Source organism: Charadrius vociferus, unplaced genomic scaffold (assembly GCF_000708025.1).
Source record: "Charadrius vociferus isolate BGI_N301 unplaced genomic scaffold, ASM70802v2 scaffold49, whole genome shotgun sequence".
Lineage (NCBI taxonomy): Eukaryota > Metazoa > Chordata > Aves > Charadriiformes > Charadriidae > Charadrius > Charadrius vociferus.
This window is the reverse complement of record NW_009661375.1, coordinates 1,383,620-1,400,216: the sequence shown is the minus strand read 5'-3', so window position 1 is coordinate 1,400,216 and position 16,597 is coordinate 1,383,620. Positions and strand designations below refer to the sequence as shown.

General features: G+C 39.2%; 2 protein-coding genes across 2 annotated transcripts in view; one reads left to right on the top strand and one right to left on the bottom strand.

Annotated features, from left to right (window-relative positions):
* FANCM (Fanconi anemia, complementation group M) overlaps positions 1-16,582 on the bottom strand; it is an 80,210-nt gene extending 63,628 nt beyond the window's left edge. Inside the window, exons 1-4 of the mRNA XM_009893922.1 lie at positions 16,546-16,582; positions 15,308-15,480; positions 13,557-13,634; positions 12,722-12,880 (exon numbers count right to left, since the gene is read on the bottom strand). Coding sequence (XP_009892224.1) covers positions 12,722-12,880; positions 13,557-13,634; positions 15,308-15,480; positions 16,546-16,582 — 447 coding nt within the window. The remainder of the gene's footprint in view (positions 1-12,721; positions 12,881-13,556; positions 13,635-15,307; positions 15,481-16,545) is intronic.
* On the top strand, positions 3,662-7,428 carry LOC104294294 (heme-binding protein 2-like). Its single transcript, XM_009893882.1, has 4 exons — positions 3,662-3,772; positions 5,056-5,197; positions 6,634-6,817; positions 7,257-7,428. The coding sequence occupies exons 1-4, from the start codon at positions 3,662-3,664 to the stop codon at positions 7,426-7,428; spliced, it is 609 nt and encodes a 202-aa protein (XP_009892184.1).
* Positions 16,583-16,597: the final 15 nt, after the last annotated feature.

Below are 16,597 nucleotides of genomic sequence, written 5' to 3'. Positions count from 1 at the left end.
AGCAGGAAGGTTTTTTTCCCCAGCATTACAAAGGCTGTCTCCTCTGCTCGAGAATGACAAAGTTTTGTGTGCATGTACATTATTTAGGGGCACAGCTGACAGGTACATCCCACTTCAATGACACTCCCAGCAGGTCTGATGAGACACAAATTAAGACATACAACAATTTAAATACTGTTCAATCATGGTGCTATGCACAAGTCTTGTCAAAGGTGCCTTATCTACATAAACCTCTTCATAAAGATTTGCCCCTTTCGTAATACCTACCTATAGTAACAACTGTAATCACAATTTTGAAATTGAATTAAACCAAGCCTTTACCTAGCTACACTGCTACAGCTCGTCTTGCCTTTTGTCACACCAGTATGCAAATTTGCAAGCTTGGACTGACAGATGACATGTATATCAAGCAACTCACTTGCTTTTGGGCAGTATAATCTTAAATATTGTGCAGATTAAAATATTGATAATCAAAATGTTATACTGTCATGCCTGACAGGCATGGATTCACTAACTGAAGAATAAAACTCCTGAAAGGACTTTCATTACTTGTAATCTCTATCCCGTGCATTAATATGGAATAAAATAAAAAAAACCCACACTGACATTTATCAATAAAGGAATCTAAAAATAGACATAACTTTTCTAGAGCCCTAAGATGTTTCCTAATTCTTGAATACTCTGTGGAAAATTCAGTGCTGAAGTCTAATCTACTGTTAGTTTTCTCAGCCTCCAAAGAGATCAATTTTACATGTCAGTTATTACTTACATTTTAAATGTTTCCCAATGACATTTGTTAAAAAATGTTTAAAATTAACTAGTGTAGTAGCTTTCTCCCCTTTATTGAAAGGATCTTTACTATTCCAAATAGTCTTAAAACTAAAACCCCTGCACTGGATGCCAGGAGATGTAGGTTTGAGCCCCAGCTCAGCTACAGATTTACCAAGTGACCTAGGCCAAGTTAATTCTTCTGCATTTTAATTCTCCTCTTCTCTGAAACATGGATAATACTCTCTTCCCCCATCATCCTGCCTTTTCCACTTAAGATACTGAGGCACTTAAAACACCCGAGAGAAGGGGTCTTGCTTCAGTTGAAACTTTAGTCCTTTCCATGCATGTCCGATATATACCATGAGGTAGCATGGCAGAAATTCACATCCAGACTTTTAAACACCATACATAAAAATCAAGTTTCTCAACCTCTGTCAAAATACACAAATGCTTATATTACCTCAGCTTTGAAAGGCAAGGGACTGACTCTTTTGGACGAGAGGCTTTCTATTACTAAGACTAACCTTATCTCTAGTTTCCAAGCCTGTCTGTTACGGATCAACTTCTAAGCAGAATTTATTTATGAACTGCAGCTAGAATTGATGTCAAGGCAACCATAGCAAATACACATAATCCAGCCATATTTAAATGACAAAACTGTAGGAGAACAGAAATACTAGAATATGCTGGTATTATATATGCAAGTATAACATATTTGCTCCTTCTATCCATTTGAGCTTGGCTGGGAAGCGTAACAATTAATGCAGACTGGATGACTGCTAGTGTCACTACATCTAGAAACAGAGAACAGTTTCACTATTTAATTTCTTACAAAACGTGAGAATCATTCAAATGCACATTTCAGTTCCATCTCAGTATTGGTGAGCGAGCATGTAGGTGCTTAGAGTTCTTCAACAATAGTCAAGTATTAGCGCTCTGCTTCACATAATGATCCACCACCAAAATGCGAGAGCTGAGATCAGAAGTGATGACACATGTTAGATTGTATCCCGAACCCTCCTTGTTCCAAGGGGCAAGACAACAGGCAAAGGCAAACATAAGAAGCACACAAAACACATGGCATCCCTATTAGTCAAATAAAGTCGTCAGTATGCTCCACTTAATCTTTACTAGTGCTTTATGGTAACTATGACTATTTGAGAACACTGAACCACTGGATTTCTTTGTGCCAGATGTAATGGAACCAGAACACTGAAGCTTATAGAATCAAGAACAGTTAGAGCTGGAAGGGACCTTGAAGATCACCTAGTTCCAACCCCCCTGCCCTGGGCAGGGCCACCTCCCCCCAGCCCAGGTTGCTCCAAGCCCCGTCCAACCTGGCCTTGAACACCTCCAGGGATGGGGCAGCCCCAGCTTCTCGGGGCAACCTGCCCCAGGGGCTCACCACTCTCACAGTGAAAAATTTCTCCCTAATATCTCTTCTAACTTGCTTTGCTCTACTCCCACTTTTATATAAGTTACCTTTCAATTTTGCTAGAATGTTAATATTCACTCTTAACAGTTTTCTGACACTTCCAAACTGAAATGAAACCTTTCATCTAATGTACTTGGTATCTAATCAGAGTACATAGGTATAAAAGTACTATGCAACTAAAAGCAATTGTGTTAACGCAATTTATGTTCTAATTTCTTTGTTAAACAATCACGTCTTGTTAAGATACAGTTCTTCAGTGAGGTATACACTGAGGAATTTTAAGTTTCCTCATCTTCTGTTTCTTTAGCTTAAAAGGACACTTTTCTCCTCCCTCATCTATACTTTCTGCACTTCGATCCCCCCTCTGCACTCCACCTTCACTTTCTCCGCTCCAGCCTGAGCACATCAGGTTCTCCCAGCCCCTTCTCTGCTTCATCCTGCCCTAACCAGCCAGGTGGCCCTCCACCTAATTATCTCAATTTCATCAATGCCAGTGCTGTACCATGAAGCCCCAAACCAGGCACAGCACAGGAAATGCAGCTTCAAGAGCCCCAAACAGAGCAGTCACCTCCCTTGACCAGCTGGCTGCAGTCTTGCTGACACAGCCCCATGTGTGTCCTGTTCTGCGATGTCTCCTGAAGCTGCAAACAACAGTTCATGTTCTCTTCCACTTCTTAATGAAGACATTTGTTCACCTTTCGTTTTGAAATCCTCCCCTCCTGTGAGGCCTTACTAGAAGGGCTTGCATTAAAAAAGATAAATATTATGCAATTCACTTAAGACCCAGAAGTCCATTTTGCATGTACAGAAGCTGGATCACCACAGTATCACAGCTGGAACGTGCTCGCCATCGGTTTCAGCTCTAACACTCCCAGAGATTGCAACTAGGAGCGAATCGCAGAGAGAAGCGGTGTGGTGGCTGGGCAGCAGTACCAGCAGAGCTAGCCAGGGCGCTCGGCTCACATCCCAGCCTGCCGCACGGCACCAGCGGCTCAGGCACTGCAGCCTCCGAGTGCCAACACGGGCCTCACACCCAACACATGTCCTGACTAATGAGTAGCACTGCGATATGTGTAACAGCAAGTGCTAAAGTAGTATATGAGACATACAACACCGTTTGGAAGTGACAATGTTTCCAGAGTAGTATTTCCTTGAACCTGTGAACAAGAGCAGCCAACTCAATTTACTTCTTCATGTGGACACACGTTAATCCAACACCAAAAGAGTTGCTAGAATCGGCAACATCATCTGTACAAAGACGGAAGTCCGTTAACCTTTCCTATTAATACTGACGCATCACAGCTGGAACGCGCTCACCGTCAGTTTCAGCTCTAACACTCCCAGAGCACAAACTAAACTTGTTACAAACACAAAGTCACGAGAAGTTTAACTAAGAGAAAGCGGAATGAGACACATTTCATTCTTATTTCTACAGCTTCCCCTCTAAAACTGGAAATGTATTACTTTGTTGCAGACATGGCAGAGCCGATTCAGCAGCTGACGAGGAACAACAATCCCCAGGAGAGACAGACCATCCCATTTACTCTGATCCAGCGCAAAGAAAAGGTACCGCTTCCCTCCCCAGCTGAGGTTTTAACAGTGTTTTCAGTATTCATGCCTAGCTCACAAAAATACATTTCTTTATAAAATTATTTTAACAATTTAGGATTTTTAACGTCATAAGCGCAAAGCATTTTAACTTGATAACTACATTTAATTGTTAACATCTCACCATTTTTACATGCGTGAATTTTTCTTTTCTGTAAGGTAGAAACTATCAGGAAATTCAGGAGATGGCCAGGAATTAGTCTTTGACATTTTAGAATTAATTTAACAAAAAAACCCTCATATTTTGACATTTGAAATAAAATGCCTATTGCCTTCATTTAAATCAATGCATTTCCTTCTTTACACAATCACGTTAATAAAACCTTAGCAAAGAATACTTGAAAGAGATTAATATCTGAAATTAAAACCAAATATGTACTTTTGTATCTTGGGTCTTTATCAAACTAAGCAGCAATTTGCAAACCCATCATATCAAAACCATATTATCCTCTAATGAAAAACTGGAATTGATGCGCAGGAAATTGTTTACAGCTCAGGAAATGTGCAAACAAGTGTCTAACCTTAAATACATGACAAATCAAGAAAATCTTTAATGAACCATGTATGAAGATTTCTTGTCACATTTCTTTTAAACATAATTCATAATTTATGAATATCACAATTTGATTGAGTTTGGGACTCCTGACTATTTATGTTGTAATCAAATGCTTGAAAGCAATTTATCAGTGCTACTGTAATAACTGCAGATAAAAAAATAAGGTTATTCAGCGTTAATTGCAACTAAATGTTTCATACTGCAAGTCCAAAAGATGACAGCCCCTTATGTTAAAGGAGAGCTACCTAGAAGTCTGCTGAAACAAATTTTGGTCCACAATCAGCAGCATATCCCTTCTTGATTTATCTTAGGAAGGTTTAAAATTCACATGTTCATTTCAAGATTATTTCACTGACAGTCGAAAAAATATGCAATTATTCTTCTACTCAAGTAAGATGCATACACTGCATTGGGTTTGGATATCTACTTATAATATGCCATCTTGGACCTTGAAATTAAGTGCACATGAACTAAGTATTAAACAGAATGCACTTAAGGTATAGCTGACACTGAGACTTAAAATCATTCCTCGTGCTTGCCGTTCTCCTGGTCATACACCTAAAGAAGTTGATTTCTTTATGCTACGAGTAAATCACTGAAATATTGTTTGACTATTATTTGTTTCCTTGGGTTTGTTTAGGTGATTAACTTAAAATACAAAATTATGATCTTACTGTGTTTGCAGCTTGGAGATCTGCTTTATGAAAAACGTCAGTATGGGAAAGCCAAATGGGCTTGTATAAAAATGAAAGAAAAACAGTATGAACAGAGCATATGCCTTGGATTCATGAAGCTTATGAGGTACATTTGTGAGCAGAATTCCTCAGGTAATTGGTACCACAATTCTACATTAAAGTTAAAACATTACATTTATGTACTAGCTCCTCCTAATTGGGGAGACAGTTTTATTAGCTTTTTCCAAATACTCCACCCTGTCTTTTGGGACATTTTCCTGCAACACAGCCTTTCCAGCAGAGTCTGAGCCAAAGCGCTGCTCCCTCTGCACAGATGCTAGAAGAGACCATCTGCGGGAAGCGATTGCTCTTTCCAAGGTCATTGTGACCACTACAGCTGCCTGGGAACTGACACTGTCTGGTTTTGTAGGCTGTCAGCTATAAATTAGGCTTCTGCAACAGAACTTTACTGGCTTAGTTTTCACAGCAGTACTGAAATCGCCTATTCTAAGAACCTATTCAGAGTGTAATGCCAAAAGAGACCATAATGTTTTGCCTCTGTCATTTTAGTTCATAATACTCAATTTGTGCATGTCTGAATGGCCACCAAAAATTTGTGTGGCCGAAGCATGTTTTCCAGAAAGATAACCCAGTTTTAATTCAAGTTCTTTAAAATAATGGCAAGTCCACCATGTCCTTGATAGCCTGTGCCTGCATGAAAAATGTGCACTTAGTTTTCAATCCAATTTAAGCTGGTTTCAACTTCCAGCCATCAGTCCTCATTTTTTAGATTCTCCAGTTGATTAAGAAGTATTGCAATGCCTAGTGTTTTGTTCTGTAATAGTACTTGTGTTGTAATCAAGTCAACCCTTAATTTTCTTTCCAAGAAACTAAAAACATTGATCATGAAAGCTTTTCCTTAATCAGGTATTTTTCCCCACTTTCCCCATTCTTTTAACACTTGAACATGGTTTAAAAGTAATTTTGGCTCCAGAACAGTGCCATTCTGTTTTCAAACTATGGACAGAAGCAAAGTTCCCACTCCTAGTCATCACTGCTACGTGCACTGTCAAAACAGTCAACTTTTTCCTAGAACATCGCAAAAATATAGCAACGACTTCGATAACTGCAAATCCTAAATTAACTCACAATGCAGCCCCCTTACCTTGCCTACATTCTTCTTTCTCAAATATTTAAAACATGACACAAGGTCAGTTTACAAGATAAACAGGGAGAAAGAAGTTAAATCAAACGCCTTGCCCTACATGAAGATAAGGGAGCTCACCAAATACCACATTTCAGACACACGTGCACACATATTTGCAGAGAGAGAGAGAGAAGGAGGGAGGAAGGGAGGGGGGGGAGAGAGAGCGAGATACTCACATACACAAACGACAAGGCATGATAACATGCTACTTCCCCTTGGAATACACAACCCCATTTTCTAAAACACCCTGCGGAAATCCTTTTAGTAATGACACTTTCTGCTCTGTAGTACTCACTTTGTATTATTCAGCATGAGTTCAGAAGTCAAGCACACTACGTAGGCCTCCTTTTATATTTTCTAAAAGTCACATATGTCTCCTCAGGACTGTACTTGGGGATAACAATACCCATTGTGACCATAGTCCATACGAATGAATCTCAATCGGAGATGACACAGTCAGTGACAGTAGCGTACTACCTGCCTGAAGTGCTGCAGGATGAGCCACCTCATCCTTTTGACTCGGACATAATCATTGAAGAATGGCCTTCTACTATTGTTTATAGTAGGTAAGAAATATTTTCATTTTGTTCTAGTATAAAAAAACATAGAAAGATGCGGTTTTCAATTTGGGCATGTTACATCTTTTAAATCAAGTTATAAAAGCTAACAAACAGTAAAACTTGATTTTTAGTAATTGTTAAAAGTTGCCTGCTTTATGAGGCTGGGACATTCAGGAGATAATGGTTACCAACTTACTTGGGAAAATAATGCATCTGTAAACGTGAAATACAATAGCATCTCAAAACACAAGTTATTCTGTGTAGCTCGGAACAAAGCATTGACATATCACTCAAAACATTCAGAAAAAACTGTTATGTGTTTGATATCACAGTCAGGTAGCATCATTTGCAAAACATGACTAAATAATTTAGAAGGAGGCATTTCTAGGCTCTGGAAAAAACTGTGGAGTTTAAAAAGAACTTGATATGAAGTTGATTGTTACAGGAGCTTCAGAGGAATCACCAATGAAGACTCTATAATGAGAGAAATAAACCTGTTGGCGGAAATTCTGGAGAGTCCCGAGTTATGTTTGCAGGATACATTCATCATTGCAGGATATACAAATCCCGCTGCTGCCAATCGACACAATGAGATATGGTTCCTTCAAAGACCATAGCTTCCCATTTCTGATGCTTGTCAGTCACAAGAATCAGTTCTCATTTGCGGGTGAATCACGTAAGACTACATGTCAAACCCTCAAAGATTTTAGAAATGTGGCTTTTAGCCAGTTTAGCAAGGCAATCACTCCAACTTAATAATCAAACAGAGGTAACACCTGAAACACACACAGTTTCCTATATCAACTTTTACAGTTTTTACACAATTTTAATGGAGATTTTTAGCACTTTAAAAGTTAGTTCACCTTATCATCTTCTTTTATAAGATAAGGGAGACAGAGACTTCTCTCCTTGTCCACTTATTAGCATCTCTAGACTGCTTGTGGCCTGGTACGGTCCTAGGGAAGATCCTGGAGCCCCTGCCCTGGGCACCTAGTGCTGCACCAGCCACACAAAGACCCTCTTGGGGCTTTCAAGTGGGACACACATTAAAACCACCACACGCATGCAGGGTATGCTGCAGGAGAAGACTGTTCAGGTCTTGATCTCTGAAGAGAACTACCAGATTTAGACCACTGGGAGTAAACCAAGGAGTAAGACTAGGCCAATGTTGACTGCTTTTAATGTCATCATCTGCGGAGCAGAGATTCTTAATACTTACCTCAAAACGCATTCAACCAAAGTATTTTTAACCTTGAGAAGAGACCAAGAAGGCAGAACAGTCCTAATGCTCATTGAAGTTTTGCTATGAAAAGTTACAGGTTACCTTAATCACACACTCACAGTAATCCCATGACTATATTTGACATTTCTAAATAGAAAGTGGTTATTCTTAACTCCAGTTTTCGGGGCACTTTCGTCATATAGCTTTGCTGAATGTTAAAACACTGCAGCTGAAGTAAGTAATTTTTTCAGTACTTTTTACGCTCATGTGGCAGTACCACGCTATTAATGTTAAAAATGATACAAATATTTCACAGAATCACAGGAAAAAAAAAAATCAGCTAGAAGTGACCTCTGGCAGTCAGCTGGTCTAGCCCTCTGCCACGATGCTGGCAGAGCAGGCTGCTCAGGGCCTCACACCGTTGGATTTTGAGCATCTCCAGGGATGAGGAGCCTGTAGTTCCTCTGGGCCCTGTTTCGGTATTTGACCACCCTCACTGTGAGAATTTTTCTTCCTAATACATGATTTTCCCTGCTGCAGCTTGTTTCTTTTACCCTTATCCATATGATAATTCTTGAAGTAGACAACTGCTAGTCTAGCACGCTGTGACTGAAAGACAAGCTCACATCGTTCTACGTGCATCAGAAGGTCTGAAAGCAGCACTCATGCTTTGCTGTGTACTACAGCTAAAGAGCACCTACTGCACTTTAGAATCGGGGTAGCAAACAGTTTTGCTCTCAAAAATCCCTTCTTAATGTCTCCCCTTACAGATATGAAGGTAGAGTTTAATCTTAATAGAAGTAAATGTCTTTTTATATAAAATTCCATTAATTATATCACCAGCGTTATTTATCGATTATATTATTTAGGATTTAGGCTTTAAATAGAGCTTCTGTGTTGCTCAGTTAAAACACACAAAACATCAACCAGAGCCAGCGTCTGCTAGCTTACAGTCGTGTTAATTGGCAAAACCAAAATGGATTTATGTAGTACTTCTGACTGAATAATCACACAGGTCTCAAGAACTTTAAGCCTCCTGGTTCCACAAAGCTCTCTGCAGCACAAAACTGACTTTTACGTTTAACCTCAAAGCTTTTGCCGAGCAGCAGGATGAGAGAATGCCGGCTGGCCCTGCTGAAGCGTGGCCAAGGCGCTCTCTGGTGGTTGCTGCCCGCAGATTCCTCGGGGAGGCAGCAAGGAGAAGGTGGGGGAAAAGGAGGGGGGGAGAGACAGAGAGAAACATTTGTTTTAACGCAAACATAATCTTTGTGAGGAGGAAAAAACAAACAGACAAAACAAAACAGAAAAAGCAATCCTCACTTTCTTCTTCCGAATGTCTGATAGCCCTAGCTGTTCAGCTATCCTGCACGGGTCCAGCACAGGTGTTTGTATTGCCAGAAGTTAGCTGGATGTTAAACTGGTAGGGGGGAATCTCCAAAAAGACTGCGGGTTTGGGGTCTTTCTTATTCCGACCAGAAAGCTGATGCGCCAGCTGACAGCACAAATGCTTGTGTCAGTTGTGGCCACAACTAGGAACCACTTTGATGTGCCAGTTTAGATGCATATCAAAGTATTTCTTACTTAACAGAACAAGATGATGAAGGTACCTGTCATGTCTTTTATTTCTCTCAGTTTGTTCAGGATACAGCATCGTAGCCAGGGGAAAAAGATTCAGACCTCCTTTTCAATTGCTGAATTGTTTCTTGTTTGATTTTTATTTATTTTGCTTTTTATTTATTTTTAACATTTTCTCAGATTGTTGGAAATGCCAGCCAGTATTAAAGTGAAAGTTAGTACATTAATGGAAATATTAAAAAGTTTTTAAAAAACTGAGTTGAGTAGAGGGCCCAAGGAGGCATTAAATAACAGGGTTTGTTTTGGCCTCACCCTCCCCCAAGATTTTTATAAGAGCAAATAAAAACATTTTTTGCCTTTGACATGATTTTATGGCAAATTAAAGAAGTTTCTGTAATTTGATTGCTCTTGCCAGTTATAGAAATTGTTTTAATGCTTTAGCACAACAAATGTCAAATACGTATTGGAAGCAGTTAAATCCTTTCACCATGAAGTACCAGTTTGTACATATTTACATTTTAAACATCTACTGCAAAAGCATTTGCTGTATCTTATGCCTCTTTCCATAGGCAATCTTCACCTAAATACTTCTGTGACTCAGCTACTTGTGGGTATGTTATAGAAACATTCTTGTTACTGAAATACAAAAATAAGGTATTTATCTGAATGTGCTGATATCCTAACCGCAGCAAAGTGTTCAGTGTTGTTTTATGTAAAACTGTGAATTCCAAGATAGTATTTATTTTGACTTATGTTAGATGGCTTCTGCTGCTGAGAAAGAACCAATTAATCTCGAGTTTGAAGATACACTTTATGGCTATGGAACATTGTACCAACTTCTGTAACTGGCCCACACAAGCACGGGCACAGAGAATTGCGTTTTTTCACTGACACACAATAAAGTCTACTTCATAGTTACTATTACTCAAATACATCACTTTAGAAAGTTTGAAAACATTATGTCAAGCTTCATTATCAAACTCCTGTTATCAGAATAGGTATGTTATTATCCATCTGTGGCTCTACTTTGTATGCCATTAATTAATGGATTTTCATTTTTAATTTGAAGTTATTTGATTTCCACTATTCAAATGAAAGAATAAAACAGAACTCACCTATATTTATGGAAGATTAAATGATGTAGCCTTAACAGATAAATGTTGTCCTGCATACTGTGTATTTTTCAAACAAGCATTAGTGCCTAAAAAGTTTATTCCAGCTATTGTGATACTCAGGGCCTTGCTTATTGTATGTATACAAATATAAACATAATTTTTCCAGCATTGTTGCATTGTGCTGTCTTACACTGTCCTTCATTTTCACTGAAATGTTGTCTTGTTTACTGTTACTGTTTGTCAAAATTAAAGATAATTATTTTATTGTGCAGAGTACACCTGGCTTTCATTTTTGTAACAGACATACAGTCTTTTTCCTATCTTTCCTTTGAATGGGAACGGCAGAAGCCACCACTTGCTATTCTGACTTTACAGAAGCCATTTAAACCCCAAATTTGCAATGGTCGCGCTAAGACCTGAAAAACTTAAATAACTTTCAGAAGACATATGTTCTTTGAAACTAACACATACATTTGGAGCTACGTGTCTAGGTGCTGCAGCCAGCAGGTCTTCTGGCAGGGGACAAGGATAATGCAACATGTACTTGTTGCTCCTGTGGCTGCACTCACATATCTATCCTGATCTCAAACCACTCAGAAGCTAAAACACAGGAGCAAGGTAAACGGTGCAATTTAACCTCAGGGCATGGCTGAGGTCCATCACTGTGCTGCAGAAAACCGCACAACTACAGAAACACCTCTGCAGAAACCGAGGTCCAGGAGCCACTTTTGAAAGTGCTGGGGTCTCTAAGGCTAAGGCTTGGCTTGCCCAGGAACGCTGGAAAAGGCTGTGGCACCATCCTTTCATGCTCTCTGTGTTCATACAAGTCGTATTTTCTAAGTAAAGCAGTAGCCTTACAAATGCAAATACCAGATCAAAGAAAGGAAATAGAAACCGTGGAAGCCACAGTGACAATTTAGTCAAGGTTTGACTATACTCAATTACACCAGATTAGACACACCTCTGTGCTTATTTCAGCTTAAATCTCAAGTGAAACACCTCAAATTAAATCCATGCATCCAATATGAGCATTCAGAGGCACCTGTGGTGATGCAAAACTATCTTTAAAGTTCTTGCTAGCTTATCAGTGCAACTTCCTCATTTAAATACACTTTCTGGTCACTGGCTTGAAAACAGCTGAACTAATTTAATCTAGAAAATGAACAAACAAGTTTGCATTCCAATGGTCTTCACATATAACACGCCAAAAATTAAGTTTTAGCCAGAAACATACTCTAAGGCCAACAGACTGATTGTAATTTAATCCTTTCTTTTTTTTTTTTTTAATGTGCCTTACAAAAAACCCCACATATTTTAAACTTTTTAAAGTGGTATCTTATGTAATACCATTCGTCTACTAGCACCTTACTGAGAAGGTGCAGACCAGTAAGTCATCACTGACTGGCTAACAGTTCTGGTCCCTGCTAATCTGTCCTATATTTGGACGTTACTTACTGGTAAAAAAAAAAAAAAAGAAAAAAGCTCTCAAGAGAAAAATAAAAAAACCCCAACCCCCAAAAGAACAACCGAAGAAATCAAGGAGAACTAAGTACACTTACAGATGACTTAAAGCTCTAAAGAACATTCTTAATCAGAGAAAATGCTTCAGTCAATACACAGTTTTCATAAGGCTGGCAATAACCCAGACAACACAACACGGTCATCCTCAGCATCTTAATATTACTAAATTCAGCCAAATTAAGAAGGTCTCAGTTTAGGTCTTATGTCAAATTTGCAAGGACTCCTGAAAGATGATGAGAAAATTAATTCAATTGTAAGTTTTTAAGCTATTGCAAGGTAACGGGTATCATTGGTGCAGCTGCTATAGTTGAAACCATGTTTCTTTCTTTGTCTTATACTCAAAGGCAAAATTAATTGCATGGGAAAGTGTTACCATTGTAAGTTGTTGCTGGTCTAGGTAGAGATGTTAAAATAGGAAAGGAGATTATATATTTAGGGACATTGTCCATTTAACAACAAAGAAATGCAATAACTCACCTGGATGTAAGCATTCTGAATTTCTACCAACTCTTCACCAAGTGGAACAACAATTTTTTCCACGTGTCGCTCATGAGAATAAGGCTGAATTTCCGGAGAATCTTCAGCACACAGTTCTATCTGAGCAATGAGTAAGTTGGAAATAACTTGCTGCACAGCCTGTTTGAGAAGCCACAAAAAAGCTCATATTTGCTTGTTAACACTCCAACAATACAAGTCAATTTCACATGAAAGTAACTATTTCCATATTTTAGCAGGCCTTGAATATAATTGTAAAGAAAAGATGAAAAATGAAAGACTCTCCACTTAAAGATCTCAAGTAGTATATAAAGAGTTAATATGGTAAATTCATGAAGGCAAAAAGCATGCTACTGCCCGAGGGCTGGAGTGACAGAACTCTCCCTTTGGCTTTGGGTGCACCACCAAATACCTGCCAAGAAGGAACCTGGACCTAGGAGCTTAAACTGAATCTGGCTGTCCATCTGCCTTAGACTGAAAAGCTCAGCCTCATGTTTACCCAACATAGTACACTGACTAGAACAGGAAAGCCATTTTGAACTGAGAGTATATTCTTTTTGGTTCAAGTGGGTTTGTATTCCCAAAACCCAGAAGGTATTATTTCCTTTTAGAAAGGTCAGGAAATAAATAATACAAAGTCTATAGCATGACAAAGACAAACCCTCACCAACGAATGGATTGTAAAGAGATTCAGATTTTATGTGGAATTCTTATAGACTTCAGTGTCCTGCACACTGTTCAAAGTGTATCAAGTGGTATTAAACATAGCTTCTACTGAAACTTTATTATTCCAACCGTACAAGTAGATTTGACTCACCTTTGTGTCACTGCCTGGTGTGGCACTTAGGGCCAAGATCCGAAATTGATTTGTATATTTGCTTAGTTCCCTTACAACCTAAGAACAGGAAAGCTTCCGTTAATATCCTTAAAGGAGATTATTTGCTACATCAATGAAAATATCCACTAAGGAGAAAGAGCTTAACAAAATATTCTAAAAAGAGTATATCTAAATTCAAATGGGAACCAGAAGTGTTCGGTTTATAACCATTTTATCCAAGAACACTTAATCTTGATTAAGTATATTATAACCCCAGTCCCATTCAGCAGAATAACCTTGGTAAATTATGAAACTATTTTTCACTTGATTTAACAAAAGGATTAAGAGAACACTAACTCAAGCGAGCTGCCAAAAAGCAAGTTTGAAGAACCACTCTAAAAAGTAAATGATGGATTATTAGTCCCATGCAATCTGAACGGAAATTAGATGACAACCACTACGCCAACTAGTTGAGCCTCACTTAAAAAAGTTAGGTTAGCAACTGGGAAAATGGCTGAATATTCCTTAGAACTCCCAGGTTCTCATTCTACGACCCTTCCTAAGACCAAAGCTGGGACAAGTGCAACAGCTGCTGAACATTCAAGCAACAACCAAATTGCCTCCCTACTTCATTTACGCCTTCTGACCATCCACCTGGTGCTGCACAACAAAAAATTACAAATAATACGACATCACGTAAAAGCTACAGAGAATAAGTGAACGGAGACTAAAGAGGAATTCAGTTTGTGCTGATAAGTCTGCTGAAAATCATGCAAAGGCATAGCTAAAACAGAGTACAAAGCCTGCCAATTTCACAGCCATACTGACAAGGGGTGACAGAAGAGATTTTTCTTGGCTATAGCCAATTCATTAGCTCAAAAGCTAATGAATACAAGTCTTAGCTCTGGGTTACAGAGCAATTCACATAATAGTAAAATATTTTAAGAAAATATTTTTTTACAGTATTTTGAAATAAAATAATCTATCAAGTTAAGTTTTTTAAAAATGAAGTTGCTATAGTTCTGAAAAATTATAGAAGAAAATTGCAACGCTGGCAAACCAACACATACTGTTTTAACTTGGCAAGCTAACATCTCTTTTCAAGCATGCCAAGTTAGACAAGCACTAAAAAACACCTACTTTCCTCTAAAGAGGCCTAGTAAGCAACTATACACAACTCCACATATATTCAGTCAATTTCTCTAGTATATAAAACTGACTTTCTTTTAAGCCACGTATTACTATGAGATTAAGTCACAATAATGCAACAAACTCTTTGCTAATCAATACAAAACCCAATTTAAAAAAGAAATCTTGAACTCATCTTACTAAAATAAAGAAATTTACAAAAAAAAAAAATCGCACTTTTGTCTGAAAAAAATACCTCCCCCATTTAAGAGCTACTCCAACATAGCACAAACACACTAAAGTACACCTGCAAATACTAACACATCTGAAAGAACCAGCATATTGACTTTAAATTGTCCCAGTCAAAAAAGTATTTTGAAACATAAAATACAATTTTATTCAGACATTTTAAAAATTCCCACCTAACCTTACCAGGTTTTACTACAGGTTTTACTTAAAAACAAGGCACTGATGACACAGAGGACTGTTTGATCTCTTTCAAACAAAGCTAAGGACCTTAAGGACAGCACTGACAACAATGACACTTTATGGAAATCCTGTAAGTGATTTTGGGGGATCTTTTTTGTAATTGTGAGACAAGAGTGGGGTGACTCTAGTATTACCTGACAGTAGGCGTGATTTCCAAGGGCTTTGTGGGCTTCATCAATAACCAAACATTTAATCTCTACAGCAAGACATGTCCCACGAGAAAGATCATTCACCATTATCTGAGGTGTAAGGAAAAAGACTCTCTTGGTAGTCCAGAGTTCCCTCCGACTGAGGGCTTGGGTTCCCCCTGGAAATTAAAGAAATAACATTAGCAAACTGTTCTGCTGAGAATACACCCCGACCCATGACCTGAGAGCGACAGCAGAAGGCTGACAGAGCTGGCAGACACATGTTGGCTTTGGGAAATGAGTGCCTTTTAAAATAGCACACACCTTGATACTATTCCCATTTTCAGGAAAAAAAAAAGGCGAATACAATGACTAGTAAGACTTTTTTTCATTAAAACTCTAAATCCAGAACAGGGAAAACAAGGCTAGAAAGCCAAAGATGCACCCTGGCCTCCCACAGCCAACCTACACCACCTCTGACAACGGGCTGCCCTGAAGAACAGGTAAGGGATTCAGCCGTTAAGGCTGTTACTTCAGTAAGCAATGAACTGCAGTTCATGAGGTTGAAAAAAAGGGGGGGGGGGAAAAAAGCCATTATCCTTGGCACTAAGTTTTATACAGAGCATATTTTCCATGCATGCAGACATTTACAGCTCGGTGCAGAAGCCCTGAGGCTGTACGGACCAGAGGGCTGCACCCCAGCGCTTCAGAAAACGTGTTCTTCGAGTGCTTCATCACCCTTACACTGGTGACTTAGAATCATAGAATGGTTTAGGTTGGAAAGGACCTTGAAGATCATTGAGCTCCAACCCCCCTGCCCTGGGCAGGGACACCTCCCACCAGCCCAGGTTGCCCACGGCCACCTCCAGCCTGGCCTTGAACACCTCCAGGGATGGGGCCTCAACAACCTCTCTGGGCAACCTGGGCCAGTGCCTCACCACCCTCACAGTGAAAAACTTCTTCCTGATGTTTAATCTAAACCTGCCCTCTTCCAGTTTGAAGCCATTCCCCCTCGTCCTGTCACTCCATGCCCCAGTAAAAAGTCCCTCCCCAGCTCTCCTGTAGCCCCTTTAGGCACTGGAAGGCCGCAATAAGATCTCCCCGGAGCCTTCTCTTCTCCAGGCTGAAGATTTGGGGGGCTAACTACCGCAAAACCTCAGGTTAAAACCTCAAAAGTTCCTCGCCCTAAAAAAAAAAAAGACTTTTTTTTCTTTTTTTTTCCCTTTTCCACTGAGGCTTTTCACTTTGTTTGACCGTCTCTTTAAGCCAAGCAGCCTCCATGTTTGCGGCTGCTCC

Excerpts from the sequence above, each read along its gene's own strand:
- LOC104294294 (XM_009893882.1), top strand. The coding sequence starts at position 3,662 with ATGTATTACTTTGTTGCAGACATGGCAGAGCCGATTCAGCAGCTGACG. Across the intron at positions 3,773-5,055 it reads TGATCCAGCGCAAAGAAAAG|CTTGGAGATCTGCTTTATGA; the intron begins GTACCGCTTCCC and ends CTGTGTTTGCAG. Across the intron at positions 5,198-6,633 it reads TTGTGAGCAGAATTCCTCAG|GACTGTACTTGGGGATAACA; the intron begins GTAATTGGTACC and ends ATGTCTCCTCAG.